Source organism: Clavispora lusitaniae (genome assembly GCF_014636115.1).
Source record: "Clavispora lusitaniae strain FDAARGOS_655 chromosome Unknown tig00002663_pilon, whole genome shotgun sequence".
NCBI lineage: Eukaryota > Fungi > Ascomycota > Pichiomycetes > Serinales > Metschnikowiaceae > Clavispora > Clavispora lusitaniae.
The window spans coordinates 411,978-437,502 of record NW_027093982.1 but is presented as its reverse complement, the minus strand read 5'-3'; the positions used below and the strand labels follow the sequence as shown (position 1 = coordinate 437,502).

At 48.1% G+C, this 25,525-nt stretch overlaps 10 protein-coding genes across 10 annotated transcripts; 4 read left to right on the top strand and 6 right to left on the bottom strand. All coding sequences in view use genetic code 12, as the record gives it.

Moving 5' to 3' along the window:
• Positions 1-293: 293 nt before the first annotated feature.
• On the top strand, positions 294-1,667 carry RVB1 (RuvB family ATP-dependent DNA helicase pontin; the record flags this gene model as incomplete). Its single annotated transcript, XM_002617508.2, has 1 exon — positions 294-1,667. One exon carries the CDS (start codon positions 294-296, stop codon positions 1,665-1,667), a length of 1,374 nt encoding a protein of 457 aa, XP_002617554.1.
• A 90-nt stretch (positions 1,668-1,757) lies between these two features.
• FOB63_004837 (syntaxin-binding protein) lies at positions 1,758-3,629 on the bottom strand (the record flags this gene model as incomplete). The annotated part of the gene is made up of 1 exon (XM_002617509.2): positions 1,758-3,629. The coding sequence occupies one exon, from the start codon at positions 3,627-3,629 to the stop codon at positions 1,758-1,760; it is 1,872 nt and encodes a 623-aa protein (XP_002617555.2).
• Positions 3,630-6,673: 3,044 nt separating this feature from the next.
• On the bottom strand, positions 6,674-7,588 carry CZF1 (Zn(II)2Cys6 transcription factor CZRF1; the record flags this gene model as incomplete). Its single annotated transcript, XM_002617510.1, has 1 exon — positions 6,674-7,588. One exon carries the CDS (start codon positions 7,586-7,588, stop codon positions 6,674-6,676), a length of 915 nt encoding a protein of 304 aa, XP_002617556.1.
• Positions 7,589-9,469: 1,881 nt separating this feature from the next.
• Positions 9,470-11,143, bottom strand: CCT6 (chaperonin-containing T-complex subunit; the record flags this gene model as incomplete). The annotated part of the gene is made up of 1 exon (XM_002617512.2): positions 9,470-11,143. One exon carries the CDS (start codon positions 11,141-11,143, stop codon positions 9,470-9,472), a length of 1,674 nt encoding a protein of 557 aa, XP_002617558.2.
• A 1,647-nt stretch (positions 11,144-12,790) lies between these two features.
• FOB63_004834 (methionine aminopeptidase) lies at positions 12,791-13,903 on the bottom strand (the record flags this gene model as incomplete). Its single annotated transcript, XM_002617513.2, has 1 exon — positions 12,791-13,903. The coding sequence occupies one exon, from the start codon at positions 13,901-13,903 to the stop codon at positions 12,791-12,793; it is 1,113 nt and encodes a 370-aa protein (XP_002617559.2).
• An 804-nt stretch (positions 13,904-14,707) lies between these two features.
• FOB63_004833 (cytidine deaminase) lies at positions 14,708-15,247 on the bottom strand (the record flags this gene model as incomplete). The annotated part of the gene is made up of 2 exons (XM_066102434.1): positions 14,708-14,985; positions 15,196-15,247. The coding sequence occupies 2 exons, from the start codon at positions 15,245-15,247 to the stop codon at positions 14,708-14,710; spliced, it is 330 nt and encodes a 109-aa protein (XP_065958201.1).
• Positions 15,248-16,900: 1,653 nt separating this feature from the next.
• Positions 16,901-18,610, top strand: FOB63_004832 (uncharacterized protein; the record flags this gene model as incomplete). Its single annotated transcript, XM_002617514.2, has 1 exon — positions 16,901-18,610. One exon carries the CDS (start codon positions 16,901-16,903, stop codon positions 18,608-18,610), a length of 1,710 nt encoding a protein of 569 aa, XP_002617560.2.
• An 808-nt stretch (positions 18,611-19,418) lies between these two features.
• VPS34 (phosphatidylinositol 3-kinase) lies at positions 19,419-22,487 on the top strand (the record flags this gene model as incomplete). The annotated part of the gene is made up of 1 exon (XM_002617515.2): positions 19,419-22,487. The coding sequence occupies one exon, from the start codon at positions 19,419-19,421 to the stop codon at positions 22,485-22,487; it is 3,069 nt and encodes a 1,022-aa protein (XP_002617561.2).
• Positions 22,488-22,810: 323 nt separating this feature from the next.
• CAB5 (putative dephospho-CoA kinase) lies at positions 22,811-23,533 on the bottom strand (the record flags this gene model as incomplete). The annotated part of the gene is made up of 1 exon (XM_002617516.2): positions 22,811-23,533. The coding sequence occupies one exon, from the start codon at positions 23,531-23,533 to the stop codon at positions 22,811-22,813; it is 723 nt and encodes a 240-aa protein (XP_002617562.2).
• Positions 23,534-24,231: 698 nt separating this feature from the next.
• Positions 24,232-25,278, top strand: FOB63_004829 (2-dehydropantoate 2-reductase; the record flags this gene model as incomplete). Its single annotated transcript, XM_002617517.2, has 1 exon — positions 24,232-25,278. The coding sequence occupies one exon, from the start codon at positions 24,232-24,234 to the stop codon at positions 25,276-25,278; it is 1,047 nt and encodes a 348-aa protein (XP_002617563.1).
• Positions 25,279-25,525: the final 247 nt, after the last annotated feature.

Genomic DNA, 25,525 nt, shown 5'->3' with positions numbered 1-25,525 from the left:
CAAGTTAGTAAAATTGGTGACATGGCGTCATTGGCCCATTTGCTGGCTGCTGGACGCTTGACGTTACATGCGACATAGATGGCCTACCATGCACACTTTACTGGTCTCGCATGAGGTTGGGCTGTGACGCAAGTCGCTGGACGCAAGGAAATGTCCACCCGTACCTCTGCTGAAGCCTTTAATAGCGACAACCTGTCGCAGGTGTCTGGAGTAGTAAGTCGCGAGATGTACGGGTGTCAACTCATCTATCGTTCTCAGCCTTTCGAGAGAAAACCATTTCGCTACGACTGAGCATGGTTGAAATTAACGAAGTCAAAGAATCCACAGAGAGAGACACGAGGACTGCAGCCCATACTCATATCAAAGGCTTGGGTTTGGATGAACATGGAATCGCCAAAAAGATAGATGGCGGTTTTGTTGGCCAAACTTCCGCCAGAGAAGCATGTGGTGTTATTGTTGATTTAATCAAAACGAAAAGAATGAGCGGCAAGGCGATTTTGTTGGCCGGCGCCCCTGGAACGGGAAAGACCGCTTTGGCCTTGGCAATTTCGCAGGAGTTGGGCCCCAAAGTTCCCTTTTGCCCAATTGTCGGTTCGGAGTTGTATAGTGCGGAGGTTAAAAAGACGGCAGCGTTGATGGAAAACTTCCGCAAGGCCATTGGTTTGCGTATCAAGGAAACAAAGGAGGTGTACGAGGGAGAGGTGATTGAGTTGAGTCCGGAAGAGGCCGAAAACCCGTTGGGGGGTTACGGTAAAACTATTTCCCACGTCATTGTCGGATTGAAAACAGCAAAGGGAACGAAAAACTTGCGTCTAGACCCTAGCATCTACGAGAGCATTCAGAAGGAACGCGTTGTTGTGGGTGATGTCATTTACATCGAAGCCAACACCGGTTCTGTTAAGAGAGTCGGCAGATCGGACGCTTATGCGACAGAATTCGACTTGGAGGCAGAAGAGTATGTGCCATTGCCAAAGGGCGAGGTTCATAAGAAGAAAGAAATTGTACAAGAGGTGACTTTGCATGATTTGGATGTGGCAAATGCCAGACCACAAGGCGGCCAAGATGTTCTTTCGATGATGGGACAGTTGTTGAAGCCCAAAAAGACAGAGATCACAGACAAATTGCGTGCTGAAGTCAACAAGGTGGTGGCAAAATATATCGACCAAGGTGTGGCTGAGTTGATTCCGGGTGTCCTCTTTATTGACGAGGTGAACATGTTGGACATTGAGATTTTCACCTACTTGAACCGTGCTTTGGAAAGCTCCATGGCTCCTGTTGTTGTTTTAGCTTCGAATCGCGGCATGACCACCATCCGTGGAACAGAAGATGCAACCAAGTACCCTCACGGTTGCCCACCGGATTTGATTGACAGATTGTTGATTGTCAAGACCTTGCCTTACAACGAAGAGGAAATCAAGGTGATTATTTCCAAGCGTGCGACATTGGAAAACCTAAATGTGTCTGGCGATGCATTAAGCAAGTTGGCACAGCACGGCGTGCAAAGTTCGTTGCGTTATGCGTTGCAGTTGTTGGCGCCCGCAGGAATCTTGGCCAAAACTGCAAACCGCTCCGAAATTGGCGTCAGCGACATTGAGGAATGCGAGCTTTTGTTTTTGGACTCTCACCGCTCGATGCAAATTTTGGAGTCTACAAAGGGCTACCTTTAGTGTACAATAAATGATGTCTTATTTAGAGAGCGTAGAAACGAACACCATCTGCATCAACCTTTTCCAGCACTTCTCTCATGTATTACATGCTCAAGCTTCCAACTTCCCAAGTTCAGAAACCTCGCTCAAAAACTCCTTAGCCGTAACAATCTCTGTGCTACCGTACACAATGCGCTTTTCTGTTTTATTAGGCTGGTGTGCCCACTCGGTCAAGTTCTGGTACTCCAAATAGTTGCCGCCGCCAACCACAAAAACAATGCCTTCCTCGTACGACTGTCTTTTAGGTGGCTTAGAGTGGCCGCCTCTTGATCTTGGATCCAAGTACAAGTAATCGTCTGTGAGCTGCATCAAGTTATTCGAAGCATTGCTTGGTTCCATTATAGCTTCCACAATATTGGTGATGGCAAGATTTTTCTTGTCAGGCAAAAGCTTCTTCAATCCTGTAGCCAAGGAGGAAATACCTTCCGAGATACGGCCTTCGGTAAAACCATACAACTTGGACGACAAGCCGTTGAACAACGCAGAATTGTTTTCGCCAAGCGACGATTTACCTGAAGCGGAAGAATCATGCAAAGCAGCATTCTTCGACAAGTTCAAAATCTGCTTGAATTTCTGGATGTAGCGGAACGCATTCATGTCGATATCCGGGTATTTCTGGGCGAAAACCTGCTCGCACTCCGTGTTGAAACTGGCCGAAACGTTTGCCAACAAATTCAAAATCAAAAACGTCCGGAACTTGTCCACAGAATTGTCACGCTTCGAGTCCGACCGCAACAAGTCCAAGAACTCGCTCTGCACCTTTGGGTTGGAAAAGTTCTGTTCAATTTCGAAAAATTTATCCAACGACCGCGCCTCTAATTCTTTTAGTAATGAGGCCAAAACGTCCATGTGCATATCCAAAGTGACTTTGCGTGCAGTCAATTCGGGCAATGCCTCCACTGCTTGCTGGATTAAGGAGGTGTCGACATTTGCATTGGGATCGATGTCGCTCAAAGACGTAATGCCTGTTTTGTTTGTCAATTCTTGCGCCTCGCGTTTATACAAGTTCAATTCGACATCTGCATTCTCAACCACATCTGGAAACGGCAACTGGGCGTTCTTGTTCCAGAAAAAATCCTTCGGGTCCACATCGTAGCTGCGGACTTTAGGGGTGGCGGACGAGTCGTCATACTTGGCCACCCTAATGGTATTTCGACGCAACTCAAAAACGTCGCTCACCATACACTGGTAGATCCAAGAGTGCGAGAACATGGAAGCTAAATCAATGTTCCGATCCAAGAGAATCAACACGGGTCTCAGCTGAACCGTATGGTTGGCCATGCTTCGGGAGCTGCTGAGATAGTCACGCAACTTCAAGTCTAACTGCGTAGCCACAAGCTCAGCCGGCCCGCTCTTTGGGCACCGGATAATGGGAACCGAACCCATTGTTATCAAGTTGGCTAGCATACCATCAGCAACTCTGTTTGCGAGCTGGTGGATCTCGTCCTCGCTGGTGGAGGGGCTGTTGAACTTAGCAAAAGTGCGAGGGATGCCAAGCGAGAACAAGTTGGGCTCTGTCACGACAAAATCCAAGTACTGGTCAAACACCTGCTTGATCTTGCTTCCCTTCCCGCACAAGGAGACTTTCTTGGCGAAATCCTCCAAAAGCTCGCGGGCGATCGACAGAGTGAAGTTGATGTAGAAGGAGTCGTACTTGTCGCTCTGCAAGTCCTCTATAATGGCAGAAACGTTTTCCACCGTGGGCTCGACAAAGTAAATCACAGGAACATCGGGCAACGGCGATCTTTGCGCCGTAATCAACGCGTGCACGGTGATTCCACAGCGGAGTAAGTCATTGACACGCAACACAGACGATACCACAGCCTGCGATTTGCGGTCCATCACCAAAACTTTCCACACGATTTCCTCGCTTTTCGACGCTAAAGTCAAGTCGGTGGTTCCGTCTTTGTTGAGATGGAGCATGCGCTCCAAAGCGGCTGGATGGGTTAGTACACGGGACAGCACGTCAGTATCAAAACGAAAAACATACCTATTTGGCGGTCTCGCAAATTCAGCGCTTCAGCGGACATTGGGGCGTAATATGGGGACAACAGAGCGTTCTCGAGATAGAGAGAAGAGGCACGGGTGTGGTCTTCAGGCCCAGGAGGCACGGGTGCATGGGCTTACGCCTACCGATTGAAAGGACACTGAGTAAGTTGAGTAATAAGGATAGGCATAGTGTGGCTCTGCTAGTTGGTGAGTTTACGAATTTACGGGTTTACGAGGTTCCGAATGTTGTGAGTTGAAGATAGACGTCGTGGCAGGTACATTCGTCATTCTTAGTGACCAGCTTAGGATATACTGAGCAAGCTTAAGAAAGTGAGTCGAGGAAGCTTCACGGTAGCTTTAATAGACTGATAAATTGAGGAACCTTCACAGTAATCTAAACCAGGCCTTTCTGTGTTGATGCGCGCATTGGCTTATCATGATGTTGTTTCTGCAGAATAATAAGCTACCTGTTGATCGCGAAAATTGGAATGGCTAAAACTCATACGGACTATCAAAAATAGATGGAGAAGGCGTTTTTCACTGTCATTAACTATTGTGCAAGCTTGATCAACGGAACAGAGTACCGAAGCATTGGAAAAATTCAAAGAAGAAAATAATTCACTTACTGAGCATGTGGAGAAACTACAAAGTCAAAAGATACAGCTTGAGGCTGAAAAAGGTGAGCTTGAAAAGACTGTTTCCCAGAATAGCAGAGATTTGGCAACGAAAAACGAAGAAATTGAAAACTTAAGAGACCTGTTGCGCGATATAGGTGATGACAGTATATGTGATGACAGTATATGTATGTCCATGGGGCCAAAGGATTTCCTTTTGTTGAAGATGATCTTCCCATGTTCAAGTTTCACATCAAGCTAAACGAGCACCAAGCTAAGACAGAAACAGGCTTTGTGGAAGAGATTCTTGTAGGATGATTTTTGGCACACGTCCTTCTCAACGATAGGAGTACTGACCATAAACTCAGTTTATGTGATCTTAACTTCATCTCCACGCTAAGAGAGGTTAGCATATTGGATAGATCAAATCGTATTAAAAGTCAATCTTGGTAAGGACATACGAATAATAACACAAACAAGACAAGACTGTTTGAGAAGAATGAGATGGAAAATACAATATTGCAAGTTAAGGAAGAACACCATACTTACTGGAAGACGGTTGCACCATTGGGAAGGGGTAGAAAACCACATCGGGTATTCATACTGATGTGAAAAGAAGCAAATCACGCAGTGTGGTCGTTCTTTTTTTTTTTTGTTTTCTTCGTTGACGGAGTTTATGTTCTTCAGTTTTTCAATGTCTGGTCTAAATCTCTGATAGCAATACGAGACAATACATTTCTTCTGAAGATGTCGCCATGCCCGTCCATAGAGCACTATCCTTATAGGTTATAGTTAATGTCGGAAAACAGAACAAAAATCCGTGGAGACAAAAATCAGTCACAGCCATTATTTGTGCTTGCTGTTCTTTGAACTCATGTTCGGTTACAGACCACGGAGTATTTACGTTACACTAAAAGATTTATACTTGAATACTAGAGTTTTCACCTTTTCCACGCATCATGTAAGGTGACCAAACATTCATAGTTTCCAGTGTTGGTATCACGTGCAATTAAACTACATCCAACAAGTTGGTATACTAAAGATACGGAAATCCGTTCTCGGGCGGCAGCAAGGACACTGGAGTATGCGAGTCTAGGACATGCGTGCATTGCATCCTGCGACCACTTCTCCGAAACGTGCAGGCGGATACGTTCATGGCAGGACGGAATGCGGAGTATCTTTCTTTTGGGAAAGGTTGGGCGTCGGAAAAAGTCGCAATGCACATTACAGGGTCCATATGCATTGGTTAGGACTCATTTCAGATCTTGGAAGCCCCTGGAAAACTCGGAATCCAATCAGCCGCGCAAGCAAAAAGAATGGGCAATAATGTAAACAGTGCAGAATAATAGAAGACGGCGTCTCGGTAATAATGCGACATGGAAGGAAGAATGGAAGCAACGAGCAAGCAAGACGAAGAATAAGAAAAAGAGGTGGATGGCCAGAGGTGGATGGCCAGAGGTGCAGGGAACGTTCGGAGTCAATCAAATCAAGCTCGGTCGGAGTTACCGTCTAGTGTCGGTGCAACCGAAATACATTAAGCTGGAAAGCAAGCACAACATACCATCGGGTGGAATACATCTTGGCTACCAAGAAGGGCGTGCGACATGCACTACTGTATGCAATTGCGTTCCATACACATGTATGCACTCCAAGTTGCATGCTTCTTCTGGTTAAGGGCGTCAGCGACACGCACGTGCACAGTACACTGTTGATACGATGCAGGAGGAACCATGTCCGTTAGTTGCGGACTACTCGTTTGGTATTGCTGCAAAGTAGGAAGCATATGTGGCTCTAAGCCACGAAATGGTGGCTACATGCGTAGGCGGCCAAAAAGCGCCACCCAGGGTTTGGCAAAACATGCGCTGTGCAGCTGTCATGATGTTTAGTTTCCGAGCCCAGGTTGCATGTGCAGCGCCCCCGAGATGCACCATTACATATTGGTCGCATTGCAGCAAGTCAACCTCCTTGCAAATTCATGTGCGTGGGCGTCTCTTAGATCTCATAATAGATGAAAAATGAAAGGCTCATCACTTTACCATAATGCTTCTTCACATGAATGCGAGGCATGTGGAAACAGTCACTAATCTGCCGCACAAACAGCATGTTGTAATCAAGCAGGTGCGCAGTGCGCGAGGGCTTATGCGTAGGTTTATGCGTAGGCACTGGGGCATTATGCTTGCAAAAAACAAAAAAAAAAAAAAAAGAAAGAAAGTGCGCATACACATGTATATGCGGATGCAGGATCGGGCCGAGCTGTCGGTCGGCTATGCACCTTTTTCCGCAAGTCCGTCTACCTCTACTCATGGGCCCTTTTCTCCACCAAGAAAGTGCGGCTGCGCCGCCGTGCATTAAAACTATAGTACATTAGTCGCTGCGATACTCCACAATACCGCGAAGAACACGAATCTTGCCGTACACATCGTGGTCAATCATGTTCTCCTGGTTCTTCACCTCCTTGGGCTTGTTCTTGTGCTCTGTGCCCGGCTTGGGCCACACGCAATTGAGCCTTAGCCGCAGGCACTCTTTGCATTTGGGGCGCGTCTCGCAGCACCGTTTCTTGCGCTGGCGGCATGTTAGACACCCCATGCGCGACCGCTTGGCCACCTTGCCTGCGCGCCCGCTGGCGCTTTGCGCGCGCGCCCTGCTGGCGCCTTCTTCGGCCTCCTCCTCGTGCGCCAGCGTGTCACTTGCATCGAGCGACTTGGCGCGAGGCTTGGTGCGCCCGCCTTCACTGTGCTGCTGCCGCACGCCTAGAGCCAATTGATCCCACTGGTCGGCATGCATGTGGAACTGGGCGTTGGTGTTGTTGCTGCTGCTGTTTGTGCTGTTATTGGGATTGTTGCTGCTATTGTTGCTGTTGAGATTGTTGTTGTTGTTGTTGTTGCTGTTGATATTGTTGCTGGGTGTGGCGCCTTGCACAAGAGTGTTCACGGCCCCCGAAGTGGGGCTGGCGTATTTCGGCGGCGCTGCTGCCGCAGGGTATTGTTGCATTGACTGTACCGCCTGGACTGACTGCACCGACATGGGTGTGTATTGGAGCTGCTGGCCACCGTATGCGCTGCGGCCAACCGCATCCATCATGGGCTGCATGGGTATTGCGCCCTGATATGCGACGCCCGGCGGCACGCCTGGCCCAGTCGCTGGCGCTTGCGCCTCCGACTGGAATACTCGCAGGTACTTGTTCCCGGGCAGCGTATACTGGTAATCGTTTTTGGCTGGTTTGACAAAGTTGCTGGGCGCGGGCGGTTCGGGCCACGCCGGATTAGACCACTGGCTCATGGGGATGCTGCAAAGTTAGCAATGAACGAAAGGATGGATGCGGACGTAATGTGGATTGTGGATTTTGTTCTCTGGATCGCGTTCCTGATCAATGGTTTATGTTACGTTTGATTGGTGTTTTCTGGTGTTTCGTTCGTGTGGATGGAGGAAGTATATCTGTAGATCTTTTGGGGAAAGTGGCGAGAGAAACACGGACGTGAATCGAATGGGCTGTGGGAATGCTGGCTATGGGACGATGGAATTGGTTGGATCTGCACCACCAACTCAACTGGAGGATAAGGACTTTGGCAAAGAAACGCGTCGATAAACAGGAACAGTTGGGAGAAATCGGAGCTGGGAGACTGACGCTGACGCCGCTAGAGTGTTGTGTACGTACTCGGACTAAGCATTAACTAAAATAAACGGTCTGGCAAGAAACAGAACCGCAGACAAGGAAAGGAAATTCAGGAAATAGGCCCACCTGCAACACGATGCGAATTATGGTTGTTGGGAAGGAGTCGGGGCGAGATGCGGATGGAGAAACAAATAAATAGATGCACGGAAATAGGGTCAGCTATATTGGAGTAAGAAAGAATCGTGATATATGTCGTATGCAATACCATACCAAGTTTACACCGAAGTTTAAATCAGCAATGTCATGCGGGCAGCATTGTGTTGCCGCGCATGCACCGGTTACGAGTAAAGTCGTGCATCCCTGCAGCTGCACCTGTACTGCAGCAGGCGCGACATTTTCTGCCTCCACGAGCAACTATCCAACGGAGACGACAAGCCTACAAGAAAAAAATCATGGAAACATACCACATGTGGAAATCGCCACCGTACAATGACACCATTCTATTTTCCTCCTCTAGCCTCGCCAACTTGCGCTCTCTACGAAAGATTCTCTCGCGCCCCTTTTGGGCACCGTGCGTCCTCTAACGACCTGCAAGTAGCCTTGACCCTAACATGCATGCTCACTTATACTTGTGGCGCCCTTTGACATTGATCGATAAGACTGGGAACGTGAAAATGCCCCACAGGAGGCTGCGGGAAGAAAAAGCCCGAGTGGCGCAGCGCCAATGCTACTTGATTCTACAAGATGTGCCAAAAAAAGACATCCCAAGTATCAAATCTCACGGGACCACATTTGCTTCCGAGCCGAAACCGTAGCTCCACCATCGCTAGCCAAAAAATCTTGTACCGGTGGCATTGCCTCACCTGTTTTTTTTTTCCCACTTCTGCAGGCAGCCGGCGAAACATTGGGGCAAGATTTCGGATTCTGGGAAGATTTCCGGCACCTGGCTCCCAGACGACAAGCATGCACTGCAAATTCAATGTCGCCCGCTTGTCGATTCTTTGATGCGGCCTGGGCTAATGCGCTCGCACAATAGCGCCCCAAGTGGGACACTGTCGGATTGGCCGACGTACGCCGGCTTAGATAACATACCCAGTCGCGCGACATGGGCTCTACAGAGCACATACATAGCGTTGATTAAGTAAGAACACCACGAGAGCGGAGAGGCAAGCGAAGAAGAAGAATGGCGAGAAGAAAGAGGAAGCAAAGGAGAAGTGGGAGCGAATTCGAGTCGCCGAAAGTATATTTCAGCCTCCAATCATCTGTTCTATTAGTTATTTCTTGTCAAGTTCGTGTTTTCGTCCTCTTCGCCATGGTCTTCGTCGTCTTCAGGTTTGCGTGTTCATGTTTTCGTGTTCATGTCTTGGTCGTGTTCCTGATCTTCTGTCTTCTACTTCTTCTTCATGCTAGGTCTCTCCAACGTTCTCCTTCTGCATTTCATCTCTCTTTTTCTTTCTCTCTCTCTCTCTCATACTCATGCAATCGCATTCTCTACATGGTTCTTGGTCTCTGGCTTCACTCTCGTGTATATCTCATCCTCTTTTTGTTCACATTCCCGGCATGCCCGGCATTCCCTGCGGCATTCCCTGTGGCATTCCTTGCGGCATTCCCTGCTGTCCCTGGCCCGCCCGCAACGACGACTTACCCGCCTTCAAAAGCTCGTCACAGAGCAAAAGGTTCGACGCTATGCCCGTTGCGGCCAGAATAGCGTTGCGGACCACCCTGACGGAGTCCCACACGCCTTCGAGCGCCGGGTCCATGGGCTCGCCCGACCGCAAATCAATGCCCACTACGTGGCCGTCGGCAACCTCGTCCTGGCACGCCGAAAGAGACTCCAACGAGTCCAAGCCTGCGTTGGTACACAAGGTTTTGGGCACCACGAGGAGCGCCTCGGCAAACGCGCGGATGCCAGGCTTGTGGCGGCCACGGAGTGTCTTGGACTCTTGCAACTGGGCGTGGGCGCTCATGAAAAACGCACCGGCACCAGGAATGACAGCGCCGTCTTTGAGCACATTGGCCACGGCCCGCAAGCCGTCACGCACAGCGTCCTTTGTTTGTTGCAACGCGTGGCTGGCCAGGCCCTTGATGAGAATCGTTGCCGCTTTCGCGTGTGGACATTCGGTGATGTATGTGAATTTATCTTCGCCAATGCTCTCTTCGTAGACAAGTCCGGAGCGGCCCAAGACGGCCGGGGTCAAGTCGTCGACGGCGTTCTGTGCCTCGCCGCCCACAATCAACTGCAACCGCTCCATGTTTCTGCGCTTGGCCCTGCGCAACGCCAAGATGCCGTGCTTGGCCAAAACGTCAAGCGACATCGGGTCGATACCCTTCTGGTTGATGATCACAAAGCCCGTGTCGTCGCCGAGGCCACACACCTCGTTCTTCAAGTCCACAATCTTCTTCAACTTGGCATCGACAAACTGTCTCTCCGATGCCACCAACTTCTCGCGCTGTTCCGCCGTAGAGTAGAAAAAGCCCAGGTTGACCTCGGTCTTCTCGTACTCCAAGGACACGTTCAAAATCAACACGTAGGCGTTCTTGACGCGGCGAGGCATGTCTGGGTGCCGGGCGCCGTGGTCCAACACCAATCCCTTCACCAAAGTGGTGTCGGTGGCATTTCCGTGCTGCATGGTCATGATCTCCACCATGTGCAAGTCCAACTGGTTCTGCTCGTCGCCCTGGACCGCCAAAACCGCGTCGGTGACAATGGGTGCCAACACACTCGTCAATTCGGGCGTCACTTTGGTCGCCACAGAACTGCGGGCCACCTGGAGCAAAAACTCGCGGTCAAACGAGTCGGGCACCGTCTGGAACGCCTTCAAGTGGTCCAACACCGCCTCGCGCGCCGTCTCGAAACCGTCCACCAACACGCGTGGATGGACGCCCTCGCTGATAAACCGTTCAGCCTGCTTCAACAACTCGCCCACCAAAAGAACCACGGTGGTTGTTCCGTCTCCGGTGATCTCGTCTTGCGCAGTAGCCGCACGTGCAATCATCACGGCCGTTGGGTGCTGGATCTGCATTTCCGAAAGCAAAACCTTGCCGTCTTTGGTCAATTTGAGCGACCCTGATCCGTCCACCAAGAGCTTCAATGTGCCTTTGGGGCCCAAGTTGGAGGCCAAAACATTCTGCAAGCCTTGTGCGGCTGCAATGTTTACCTGGAGCGCCTGGTCACGTCTCAAGGATTCTGCTTTGGGATTCAAAAGCTGGATGGACGACATTTGGTGTTGGAGAAGATTCGGGTCTTTTTTTTTGTTAGAGTGAGCGCCGCGGCGAGGTCACGTGCACAGCCCACCTCCATCTCCAAAGCCACTGTGGGAATATAGAAACGGTGTCTGGATTGCTTAAGCAATACTAAGGAGCAAGAATCATGGACGAGTATGTGGTTTCTTATCTCCTGGGACTGTTTTTGGGAAGATTGGAAAGATGACATAATCTACATTGTATGCAGGTCGTGATGTGGTGGATACGTTTCAAGGTCAGAAAACGGTGGATTAATTGTATTTTTGGGCTACAGAATGTCAAAGTGGCAGCTGGGGTATTTTCAGTGATACATAATTTTTTTGCCCGGAAAGGACTGATTTTGTGCTCCGAAAAGGATTAATTTTTGTGCATGGAAATGGCTAATTTATATGGCTGATTTCGGCGCAGACCGACTTCCCGTTTTACTAGGAGCCAGAACATCCAGAAGGAGGACTGTTCTTAGTAGTGATATTGCAAAATTGTGAGGCTGTTCATGTTTTTAATGAATTTTAGAGGGATCCTTAGAGCCGTCGTTCACTTAATGATGTGTTGCATCCGTATTTGGGAAATTACATGTGCAATGAGTAACAAAGCATTTTTAAGTTTCATCAGCACAATAGAATAGCATTGGATCGTTTTGTTGGTGCTTATTTCGATTCTCTATTTGCAGTTATGCTTTATGATTGAAATCGTGTCCGATGGTCCATTTTTAATGTATGCTTACGAAATAGTAATTTACGAAATAGGAATTTACTCATTCTATCGCTAGCACTAGGCTTCGACTAAAGCGGCCAAGCATAATGGATTGTCTTAAATTCAATTTATCAATCTTACTACAAATATCTTTTGTCTACTTCTTGACAATGGCGCAGTCCCAAGTCCTACAATCAATTGTATGCGCATGATTATAGTCTAATGTTTCTTGTGCGGTGGTCAAGTCCAATGACAGCTATTTAAAGAGCAGGCTGTATGTCCGAGGTCCAAACCCCGACCAAATGCCGACTAGACAACTTCAGTTCCCGGGATTGCATACTGAGGTTATTGTTCAGATTACTAAGATCTGCGGGACGTTGCATATTGTTTGTGACGTCATGTTGGAGGAATTAAGCGATTTTGAACCTTCAGCGGTGAATCGGACGATGATCTGCAAAATAAGCGATCGTAATTCCCATGCATAGATGTTCATTTTCGAAGATCTTCCATACGTCGCTGTCTGGGGTCACATGGTGTTTTCCAAATTCCACGACATTTGGAAGGCATGAAACACGATTGTTCAAACAACGTCGTTGTATTGTCTATTTGGTATGGTCTGGATGACTGGACTCCATTGTTTTCCCCTAGGATGAGTTGAGTCAATTTACAGGCTGATTATTTTTCTCGAGCGGCTCGATCCATTATGCAGCTTTTCGACGTTCCGTGGTGGTTGAGAGCCAACATCGCCTAAAATACGATACTCTCGAATATGAGCACTGGCTGCTTGAGCGATCCATTGTCTACACAGTGATGCAACCATGACATCATGTTGGGGACGGCGTAGCGTTGCGTTATGATTTTCTATTCGTATTTTGTCTCGTTGTTTTTCTGGGCGTGACATGACCAAAGTCTTGGATCGCACATATTTTTCTTTACTCGATTCTTTTGACGGCGCCTCCTGGCGAGTTGTCTAGTCTGGCAGTCAAGACCTCGCAACCTGTTTCGGTCACTAGCAACATGTGCTCAAACTGGGCCGACTTTTTTCCGTCCTGGGTCGCCGCAGTCCAGTTGTCGGGCCATGTGATGTCTTTATACGTGCCTAGACAAAGCATGGGCTCGATTGTAAACACCATGCCGGGTTTAGCCACACCAATCGCCTTGTTCTTGGCGTAGTGCGGAATGTTGGGCTGACAGTGGAACAAGCTGTTGATACCGTGGCCGCAGTAGGTTCTGACAACGGAACAGCCATTTTTCAGCGCATGTTCTTCGATGACGCTGCCCAAGTCACGGAATACCAAGCCGGGCTTGACCATGTCAATGGCCAAGTCCAAGCACTCACGTGTGGTCTCGACCAAGCGCACTGTGTCTGGGTCACATTTGGCCTTGTCGCCCACGTAGTAAGTTTCGTTGAGATCGGAGTGGTATCCACTAAGATAGATGGTCACGTCCAAATTGATAATGTCTCCGTCCTGCAAAACAGTCTGGTCGGGGATACCGTGGCAAATAACCTCATTCACAGACGTGCACAAGGATTTCGGGAAGTTGTAGTAGTTTAGTGGCAGCGGGTATGCGTTGTGTGCCATGCACTGTTTATGCAAAATGGCATCGAGTTCGTCGGTGGTAATGCCTGGTTTGATGTAGGAAGCGGTTTTGTCCAAGATTTCCCGCGAGATCCGCGCCACACGGCGCATTTTCTTGATCTGGCTCTCGGTCAAAATGGTGATTTTGCCCGTTCTGTCGTTTTTCAACTCGCTCACTGGCTTTCCGTTCTGCGCATAGTCTGGCTTGGCAATGTTGGCCGGAACAGGGCGCCGGGGACTGAGCGGATACGAAGCTCTCAAGTCGCCTGAATACTGGAAATTGGGGAAAGGATCAAACGGCTTGTTGTCTTCTGCTGGGTGGACAGCTTTGTGGATGGCCCAGCCCGAGCGGAAACAGATTTGGTTGCAGAAAACTGCAGAGATGCCGTTTTTCAAGCACACGGGGCATTTGAGTCCTGAGTCGGTCGTCTTGCCGCATTGCGGCGAGCAGCATACTGAAGCCATTTTTCTTGTAAGATGGGAAGAGAGTTTTTTCAGTGGGAAGATGTGATATGAGGCGCGCACCTCTGGTATCGGGACAAATGCAGTAGACAATAGGTTGGGTACTGTGATTACAGGAGGTCAGAAGGTACTTCAGTGACTTTTAGCAAGAGGGAAGTGGTGGTGTTCTGCTCGAGGTAGATGGACAAAAGTTGTATTCTGTGTTTTCGTCTCGGGTGATGGCTCCCCCTCCTATCCGGATGGCGCATGGAAGCCTTCCATGGCAGTATGCATGCTCTAAAGTATTTCTTGAAGGTTGCAAGTAAGAGAGCTAAGTAAATTTGGAAAATACAGAAGATGTTCATGCCTTTAAGTACTAACATACCGCTTTAAAATTCGCCTAGTTACTGATTTTGAGAGATCCCATGGAAAAGCAGTTCTGAAATCTTTCATCCACATTTGAGATGCCCAAAGTATTTCCATCCCTTGGAAAGATCGGCTGCTATATTGTAACAAGAGCATCTGTATTCTTCTCGTGTTTGAAGTTACGGTGTCAACTGTCCCTTCGTTCACGTCCTTATTCATCTGCATACTCGTTTTCACCTCCTACTTGTATCGTAATTAAAATACTCATGTCCTTGCATCCACTCATGTTCTTACATCCGCTCATGTCCTTACATCCGCTCATATCCTTATATCTATCGTTATTGTGTATCGTCCATCATCATACTCATGTTTCATAGTTACGTTCCATCACTTCATCATGTTATGTATTCAGCATCTCTATAAATGTTCCAACCTCGCATTCGTAAACCAATTTCTCTCTAATCACACGCCCAAGTTCTCGGGACCAAAGCTATGAGGCAAAAGCTCGTCCAATGTCAAACAAAGAACCTTCTCCCCGTCATTCGAATACATGTATACGGGCACCGTAGCACCAAACTCGCGAATGACTTGGCGGCAAATACCACAGGGGCTAATTGGCTCCGCCTGGTCACTGGAAATGGCAATGGCTTGAATCTTGCGATGTCCTTCCATCACCATTCTCGTTATAGCCGTTCTTTCAGCGCAAATGGCGGCGCCATACAGGGCATTTTCAACGTTGGCTCCTGTAATCACCTGGTCGCCGTCAACAAGCAAGGCACAGCCAACACTGTCGGTTAGTAAATGTCAAAAACACGTTGTTAACGAGGACTTAAATTGAAACATACCGGAACTTGGAGTATGGCGAGTATGAAAAGTTGCGCGCTGGTGTTAGATGGACGGTTTAAAGGAAAAATCACAAACACGAGTGTTTTTTGGAATGGCAGACATACCTTCTAATGCCTTCTCTTTAAGAATATCAACTTGTTTTGGTGCTAAGGACATTGGTGGTAAGAAGAAGCAGTAGATCGGAATAGATGCGGTGCAAGACCCGTACCGCTCAGCCGTTGGAAAAGTTGTCATGATGCAAGTGTCAAAGAATCCTTTCTGATTTTGTTTTCTTTGAGTATTGTAAACTGTGGAGGAAACTTGGGCCAAAGACAATCCTCCTAAGCCTGAAAAAGGCTAATAAAGGGATTTTTAGTGCCATTGGTAAGGTGAAAGAATCAATCCTCCTACTGTAGTCTTAATCACATTTTGTTGGTGTTACATTGCTCGATAGTTTCTTCAATATTCGAACGTAATTCATTTTCAAACGCTGAATTGGATTTTTGTCATACGAACTAATGCACTGGCTGCTGAAACAAGACTATGCAAAGAATTAGCAGTGTTAGGGTCTGTCTTTTCCAAGTTATGACTTTTTATCGGGTTAATGTTTGAATTTCGAGCCATAATGCCCAGAATGGCTACCTCTGCTCTTACTATAAAATTGGAAGCTCTGTAACTCTACTAGGACAAGCAAAAGGCATTGTTCCGTTGGTAACGAGGAATAGACTTATATATCATGTGGAATTGATATAAATATCTAAGGCTTTTCTCTGTATTACATGGTATTTGACACTTTTCAAGCACCTATTTACACAATAAACCATCAGCAGGAAATCCAGATGTACAGTTGAAGGCAACAATCATGGAGTTGAATTCAGACAGCTCAATTCTCGACATTTCCAATAGAATTACAAGAGGTGTCAAGAGGCTGAAAAGTCAATGTGATAATATCACTATTATAGACAGGCGGGAATTATCTTCAAGAATCTCCCAGTCAACCTATGACCAAAGCTATCAATTAATACAGAGTTTTGGGTGACAGTAGTACTAATTTTGGCTTTCCAAACCATTTCGGCCGAGTACAATCAATAAAGAGCCGCGACGACAGTCCATGCTAGACCATCGCCTTCGTTATTACTGTATCTAGATAGGAACAGTTCTGCCGCTCATTTGGTGGAGATCCTATATATTCATACACATAGTCTTGCTGCTTCGGTCTTGTGAATAATAGTCTACTTGCCCATTTTCTGTCTTCTTTTCTTCCTACTTGCAGTGTCAAAGACTAATCTCTCAACAATGGACATTGTCTTGTTTCTAAAGTTGGTCCATTGTTCCACTGCGACATGGGCCCTCCTAAATGCTATTTCGCCCTCCTAAATGCAATCTCGCTCTCCTAGTGCAATAATTTCTAGTGTCACAAAGATGTATCCACAGCAAATAACTGATATAGCAACGGCGAAATATTGGCTGGACAGGTGACTTCAGCTTCCCCACCTGACCCCGCCACTTTCCTCTTGTGGCAAATTCTCAGCCTCATCTAATTTTCCGTGATACGCCATCACGACCAAATAGTGCACCCGTACCTCCCCATACGCCCGTACACCGTAAAACCCCTTGCCCATTTCACCACCGGCCCGTAGGACCAGTACTTCCAGGCCGAGCAATCGCCATGACCTCCGCCCAGTTTCAATCGTACATACATCCAAAAACAGCAGCCGCCACCGGTCTTCTCCTTCGGCCGTGTGCAATCGAGGTGTGGGTCACGTGCGCATTGTTTCACGTGCCGTGCTACTCCATGACATCATCCAAAGTTCGACTCTTTCCAACCCCATGGCCACGCTTTTCTTCTTGCGACACGGCACCCGTGCAGACCACGCGCCGGCGTCGGACCCGCCGCTTGTCGAAAACGTGCCCGACTACGATCCGCTGGTTGCCCGCAGCGCCCAGGACCAGATGAAAGGCGCCGCCGAACAGATCGCCGGCCATCTTTCCGAGTCTCCACAGGTGTATATCCACTTCAGCCCGTACCTCCGGTGCTGCCAGTCGGCGGATCTTTTGGCGCTGGCGCTTTTGGGAGCGGCGCCGGCCGCCAAGATCCAGCTTCTCTGCGACTTTGGCCTCTCGGAATGGCTCCACGACAAGATGAAGCACCCGCCGCCGTTTGCGGACTCGACCGAGGCATACAAGATGTACGTGCCCAACGTGCGGCGTCTCCAGAACAAGCGCATGTGTCTGAACTTCCGGCCCACGACCCAGTTGGGACCCTGGAACGAGGCAGGTTTGCTGTATTCCGAGTACCGGGAACGGTGCCAGCGGTACTTTGAGCGCTTGATAGCCACATACGACGCCCAGCCGAACGCCACCATTGTGGTGGTGGGCCATGGTTACGGCGTGACCAACTTTTTGGCGTTTTTCCTCCTGCGGCCCGTTTTCGCCGAGTTCCCTGAAGGCGGCATGTGCTGGGCCGCACGAGAAGACGGCGAGTGGCGCTTGAAAGGCGACTGCTTGGGCCTTTTGTCGCCGGACGAGGACGCTGCGCTCAACTTGCATCTGGACATCGTCTACTACAAGACAAACTTTGTCAAGAAAGAAGAGGCCGATGAAGAACGCCAGTTCCCGGCCATTGGCTTTGGCGGGCTCCGGCGCCTGTTTCGTGTTCTGCCGGCGCCAGAAAACGGCCCGAAAAGACCGGGCATCAACCCGCTTTGTCCTTCAGCTCTGTCCTGGACTCCGCAGCAGGCCAATACTTTCCGCATCAAGAGTGAGTTCCGTCTCAAGGCCATGCATGACGACGTTTTCAAACAAGCATTTGACATCACAAACCCGCCCAGCCACCCGGTGACGCCTGAAGTTTCGCCGCTGCTGGCTCCTGCCCGTACAAACTCCACTATTGACTTGGCCAAACTTAACTCGAACGAGGAGATTTTCCGTCCGCTCCGCTTGCGCTACCTGCTGGCGCTGGACATCCCGGTGCATTACTTGAACTACAAGGCCAACCTGAGTGGATCGGTCAACTCCATCAGCTCTGTGTTGAATTCCCGAACCAATTCCGCTTTCAACTCGCATGTCAGTTCCCACGTGAATTTGACCGAAACAGGCTCCGCCTCTCCCGAGGACGTGGGCGAGCTTCCAAATATCAACGATGTCATCAGCAGCTTGGCCCGTGTACGGCTGCTTCAGCGGCGCCGTGCGCTTCTGCCCCAGTTTGGGAAAATTGTTGAACAAGGCGAGGCTGAGGCCAAAAACGAGAGGCTTGACAAGACAGATAAGACAGACAAGACCGAAAAGAATGAGAAGACCGAAAAGAGGGACAAAAGCGATGGTCGTCTGGAATTTCCACGTTTTGGTTCGCCTGGAAGGCTGGACGTATCTTCGCCTGGCCGTGTCGAAAACCGGCCACGGCGTACGAGCAGCTCTCTTCGTTTTATTCCTACGCTTGAAAAGGCTAAGGTGTTTAACCTTGAATCTGAATCAAGTGATTCTGAAGATGACAGGCCCGATCTCACGTGGTTCGGCAAAAACCTCGACGGCAGTAATTAACATCTGAGTTACGCGAACTTTGTATGTGAGTTGCCGAAATAGCACTTCCTTATCTTGTCGCTCCACTAACGGAACATGCATTCGTCTTTGTTGACGTTCGTTCCTTCACCATGCTCTCGCCTATCGATGTTTGTGATCATGGACTTGCTGTCATGATCCCATTCTACTCCTATAAATGTTTCCTTTCATCGCTTACCATACGCTCAGTCCCTTTGTCTAGCCGCTCGACAGTTTTGGTATTCTTGGGAGAACTGTCACGGTATCTTACTACAAGTCTGACAGCGAGATACCTCGAGAGTATCCGCTCTGCATCTTAGTTCAAGCTGACATTACCGATAGTATCCACTTTGTATCGGCAAGATGGGGAGTTTCTGCCCTGTATCACGTTTGTTCTCCCATGACTGAGAGTATTCACTCTGCATCTTTATCCATTCCACATCATTCCACGCGCTGGATGTAAAGGCCAAACTATTCAACGTCCGTTCTCGCAACGCTTTCATCCAAGATGTTGGATTGGCCGGCCCACACATCAGTTTCATCATATAAGGCACACATGCCTCCATACCCATTTCTAGAAATACCATGCAATCTGCCCCTTTGTGGGAGGTTTTGCACCGTCGTTGTCTTTTCATGACCAATATACGCATACCATATTTAATACTCTTTCATCTCTGTCTTCCTCTTACTTTTCAGTAATCTTAGACCATCTTTCATATCTTGGGCTTATCGTCCCACCTGCAGATAAACCCCAAGCTCTATCACTCGAACCACATCAACCAGAAGCCATTCTCCTCTTTTCGGGCCAGCCATGTCTCTTGTTGACTCTTCGGCGCCTATCAGTGAAAGTGTGTCGCACCTGTCAAACACGGCCAACTTTGGTCTTTCCAAGCATCTTACCGTACCAATTTCCATCAAGGTATGCTATCTTCATCCATCGAACACAAACTCGCATAGCGTTGCCTCCAGCTCGCAGAAATACAAGGATGCCTTTGTGTTCCAGAAACTTCTGAACATCAGCATCAATTCAGACTTGTTTTTGCGTGTGCAAGTCTTTGATGAAAACCACAATGCGCTTTCTTTGCCTGTGCAAACACCCTACAAGGCATTTTCCAACAATAAGCGCATATGGGACAGTTCCTTAAAACTTCCCGTCAACTTCAACCAGGTGAGCTACGGGTCATATCTTGAGTTCACGCTTTTGGAGATTGTGCAAACGAAGGAGTGTGTTTTCGGCATGGGCCGATTGTCTTTGTTCAATCATGCGAATAGCACTCTCCGAAAGGGCTCCTACAAGATTGCCATCGGCCCTGAGCCAGGAAAAGTGGACTATTTCGATTCCGAGAGCACCACAGAGCTCGAACGCAGCATTGTCCGCCACGAAAATGGCGAGTTTCCTCGTAGTGCTTGGCTAGACTCTCTTACGTTGCCTGTTGTGGACAAATTGAGATCAGAATCTACACCAGCACAAACAGAAAACGTTTCAGCTAATAAGGTCGCGCCGTACTACCTATACATTGAGCTTCCCAACTTCTCCTTACCCATAGTGTACCTGGACATCACGTATTCTCGGCCGAATGTGTTTTTCCTGACTGATTATATGGACGGGGCCATTCCTGGCACCCCAGGCGTAACGGTTGTCATCAACAGCATAGAAATTGACTCGCCCGGCGGTCTGGATTTTGCCAAAGTGTACGATCCAGACTTCGAGACGGGCACGATCCAGAAATTCAACCATATCGAGCTAGAACAGACCCTGTCGGCCACACCCCGCGGATCGGGTGTGGCAGGGCCCTCTATGGCCGAGATGGATCCAATCGAGCGAAAGTTCCAGACTTTGGCGACAAACATCAACAATACTTCGCTTCTAGATAAAGAGGTCAAACCTTCGCCGCATATGCGGGACGAGCTCTGGAAAATCTTGAAAATGCCATCCAGCGCTGTACTAAGCGACCATGAGAAAAAGCTTTTGTGGAAATTCCGCTTCTACTTTTCCAAAAACACTCTTGCTGATGATCTGGGTGCAGCGGCGCCCCTGCAAACAACAAAACATTTCTTGACCAAGTTTCTCAAGTGCTTCAACTGGGAGAACGAGTACGAGCTCGATCACGCATTCCAGGAGATATTTCCTCTTTGGACTGTTGACAAAATTGAGATTGGCGATGCGCTAGAGCTTTTGAGCAACAACTTCGACCCTTACACATTGACCGCAGCCTTGCGGAGGAGAATGGTGGCCACAGTAAACTCCAATGCAAAAGATGTTAATACCAATGAGGAAAAGAAAATTGAGAAGATATTCAAGTATTCCAAACAGCTCCGAATGTTCGCTGTGGACAGAATTCGCTTGGCCAGTCCCGATGAGTTGCTTTTGTACTTGCTTCAGCTTGTGCAAGCGCTCAAATATGAGTCTCTTCTGACTTCGAAAGAAACGCTTTTGAGTGAAGCTCCTCTTGCCCAGTTTTTGATAGAGCGCTCGGTTGAAAACGGCCACCTTGGCAACTTCTTCTATTGGTATGTCAAAGTGGAAAACGAGGATCAACTTAACAGGACGGGCACACAAAAACCACCGGACAACTCCATCTATTCTGTGGTATTGAACACTTACATTGAGCGCCTCAAGAACCATTGTATCGCCACGAAAAAACCAGAGTACAAGTACTTAAAGAGGCAGATTGCGTTTATTAAGAAGCTTACGAGTCTTGTGGAGTTACTTCGGTCTACATTTAAGAAAAACGAAGCTACAGCAAAGAAAAAACAATTTCTCCAGGAGTACTTGGCGGATAGCTCTAATGAAATGCTCAAGTTTCCTGACCCTTTCCCTCTTCCTTTGGATCCTTCCGTGATGGTTTGCGGATGCTACCCGGCAGATTCTTCTGTTTTTAAAAGTTCCTTGGCTCCGTTGAAGATTGCCCTTAAAACGGTGACAAACCACAAAGAAACCCCACAAGTGTCACAGATCTTTGGCACAAAGAAGAACAAGTACGGAAAGTACTCACTCATGTTCAAGATCGGCGATGATCTCCGCCAGGACCAGTTGGTGATCCAAATTATCACTTTGATGGACCAGTTGCTCAAAAACGAGAACTTGAACTTGAAGCTCACCCCCTATAAGATTTTGGCCACAAGTCCCATCGCGGGCCTTATTCAGTTTGTACCGAACGAAACACTTGATGAAGTGCTCTCCAATAATTATCCGGAGCTCGGTCCCCTTTCCAATATTAACTCAAATGGAATCTTGAACTATCTCCGTGTTCATAGTCGGCGGAAAGAAGAAGACGAGCCAGAACCGGGAAGTGTTCCACATGTAAACAACACAGCCACCAGTTTCCTTCAGCAAAAGTCGACGGTCACTTCCGACTTGGGAGTCTCGCCTACAATAATGGATAATTACGTCAAGTCTTGTGCTGGGTATTGTGTCATCACATACATACTTGGCGTTGGTGACCGTCATTTGGATAACTTGCTTCTTTCACCAAACGGGAAGTTCTGGCACGCCGATTTTGGTTACATTTTAGGGCGTGATCCTAAACCTTTTCCTCCGCTCATGAAATTGCCCATTCAGGTTATTGACGGAATGGGAGGAATGAACCATGAGAATTTCAATATCTTCAAAAGTTACTGTTTCATCACATACACCACACTCCGCAAAAACAGCAATTTGATTCTTAATTTGTTCCAGTTGATGCTCAACGCCAACATTCCTGATATCCAGATTGATCCAAAGCGGGCTGTGGAAAAGGTTCAGGAGAAGTTTGCCCTTGACATGACAGAAGAAGAAGCCATCTTGCATTTTCAGAATCTCATTATTGACAGTGTCAACGCATTTTTGCCTGTTGTTATTGATACACTTCACAGTTTGGCACAGTATTGGCGAGCATAAAGGGTTCCATATAGTATACATCATAATACAATACAAGATACCCTGGCAAGATCAAGAAAGTAGCCGATCTAGTACGTACAGTTTCAACACAAGCAGTTTTTGGAGGCAAAACGTAGATACTATCGTTTGCTTCGCCCTTACGCCAAGCATACCCATGCCTTTAACTCACATGACAATAGGCACCTTAACTAAGGCTTTCCAGCAACCCTTGCTCCCAAATGTAGTAGAGTAAGGATTGCACAAAACATGAGTACCGGCATTATCACTAGAATATAATGTCATTCGGTCTTCGTTCTTTTTCAACGTTCATACCAGAATTAGATCTAGCTATCCTTCTTCAAATCTTTTTGTCTTGACCAATCGCGGACGGCTCGAACGGCCATGGTAAAAGCAGCGGAAGCCATTGCCCACGGGGGGAAAAGAGCCAATATATGCCACATGGGATGCGGCAATACATCATCAACAGCCTTGTGTACCTCAGTTTTCAATTCCTCAAGAGTTCCATTGTTATAAATTACATAGTCTGCTCTTGCGTCTCGTTCACGAGTTGAAAGCTGACTAGCGACCCTTTTGGCCGCATCCTCCTCGGACAATTCTGGGTTGCGTTTCAAAAGCCTCTCCATCTGAATGTCGTCATTGCATGACACGGTTAATGTCACTCCGCAAATACGATGAAGCCCGGCCTCAAACAAAAGCGGTACGTCAAGAACTGCCGCTCGATATCCCGAAAAGTATAGCCGCAAGATCTGCCAGGCCATTTCACGCTTGACTGCTGCATGGACGATTTTGTTTAGGCGACCTAATCGTTCGGGGTTTCCAAAAACAGCACGGCCAAGTGCCGGACGGTTCAAGGTAGTGTCTTCATTGAGTAAGTCTGGAACATCAGAAAATGCTGAAACCACTTCACGGTAAGCTTTCCGCCCAGGTTCCACAACCTGGCGGGCAATTAAATCAGCATCAATTATGGGGATTCCCAAAGAGGAGATTTCTGACGAAACCGTCGATTTGCCGCTGGCGATACCGCCTGTAAGACCGATAAGAAGCATGGGGTTAAAATGATTGGGACTGCACAATGTCACACGAGTGTATGTATTAATCATCAACGACGGACTGAAGAAGACAAAGCGAGCCATGGAGAAGAAAAATCATATAGAAGAATGTAAATAAGTCGGAACACTAGCACATTTAAAGTGGTTGTCACTATAGGATGTCAGTCAGTTGTTCTATTCAGCATGCCATAGTACTCATGATACCGACTTCGTGAATTTGCGTCTCAAATTTTGATTCCATTTTTGGTTGACGAAACCTTCTTCAGGGTAATTTCAGCGTTCTGCAAGTCTGGAAGCCATGCCTTGTTTCCCATAAACAAACCAAAAACTCTAGTCTGTGTGGTTTGCATATAAACTGGCATCTCAAGATTCAAGTACATGAGTCTAGAGAATCTTGATTGAGCGGCGCCTACCATCCAAAGTATATCTTCGAAATACCGTACAGCGCTCTATCCATAAGCGTTCAACTTTCTTTCCTTAGTCTGTTGCTGCGGCTGTTTTTCCAGCTCAAATCCATCAGCCGATCGAATCACAATTCCAGCAACTCTTCCGACCACTGTCTAATCCACTGGAAGTTCAGTACAACCATTATACCAACCTCAACTTATTCATCTAACGCATCCTTTAGTCATCTCTAGGCCATCCTTACATCATTCATAAGTCCATTTTACTTTTCTGACGATTGTTACCCTTCCATGTCTGTTCACATTCTCGGCGCAGGCGCCATGGGCATGCTCGTAGCTCACGAGCTCGCTGTCGCCCGTCAAATGACGCCCACACTTCTTCTTCGTTCGCGTTCTCGGCTCGAAGCATATAAACTGGCAGGTCTGGCTGTGTCTGTGCTTCGGCGCGACGACTCTGGCGTCTCCACATCCAAAATGGAAATGGGCGCCATATGTAGCCCGCCGCTTGACACTCAGGGTAAACCTGTCCATATCGATAACCTCATTTTGTCGACCAAGGCGCACGTGGCGGTCGATGCTGTGCGGCCCTATGTTCAGAATCTTTCAAGCTCCAGCACGCTTCTCCTTCTCCAGAATGGAATGGGTGTATCTGCTGCTCTCCAGGATGCTCTTTGGCCTCTGCGGCTCAACATGCCGTCTTTTTTCCAAGCAATCAGTACCCATGGAGCATACAAGCCCAACCCAACCACAGTTCATCATGTGGGTCTAGGTTCGCTCGTTATGGCGCCATTGGGGACAGCCCCCGATTCTGCTTCTCCACCGCCTCTTCTTCGTGCTCTTGAGGCATGTCTGGCCCTCCAGGCGCAGTGCATGGCGTTCGAGCCGTTTCTTCTCCGCCAGATGGAGAAGCTCGTGGCCAACGCATGCATAAATCCCCTCACAGCAGTGTTGGACTGCCTAAACGGCGACCTTCTTTATGGGACCAAGATTCCTCCCATCATGAAACGTGTCATTCGCGAGTGTGTGGACTGTTTCCGGGCCGAGTATGCGGTGCTCTCTCGAATCCCAAACGCTCGAACATATTTGGACCGAGACCGTCTCCTTGCGTCTGTGGTGGAATTGTGTAAAAACACTTCACAAAACAGTCTGTCCATGCGGGAAGACGTACGTCATCTACACCGCACAGAGATTGACTGGATCAACGGGTACATTGTCACTTTAGGGTACCGCCATGGGATCCCAACGCCAACAAACCGCATGTTGGTGGAAATGGTCAAAAATAAAGTGGCCATTGAGCAGGCTAAGGAGAATTTGGCGCTCAAGCGTGATCGCTTTTGAGTATAGACACAGAAAGTTAGCATGGTTGTTTGACATGAAGACATATTGGCAGAAGTCAGACAGGAAGACCACACAACGGTTGAGAATTTAGCGGTGTTAACCCACTATTTATAACAACTGTTCGTTCAACACCATTGGTGAAGCATGCATGGCTTAATACATTGGGAGGAAACAGCGGGCAATAGTGCTTGATGATGTGGTGACGCTATTAGGATCATTTCTAATCCGGTCGCCTTCTGTTACCTCA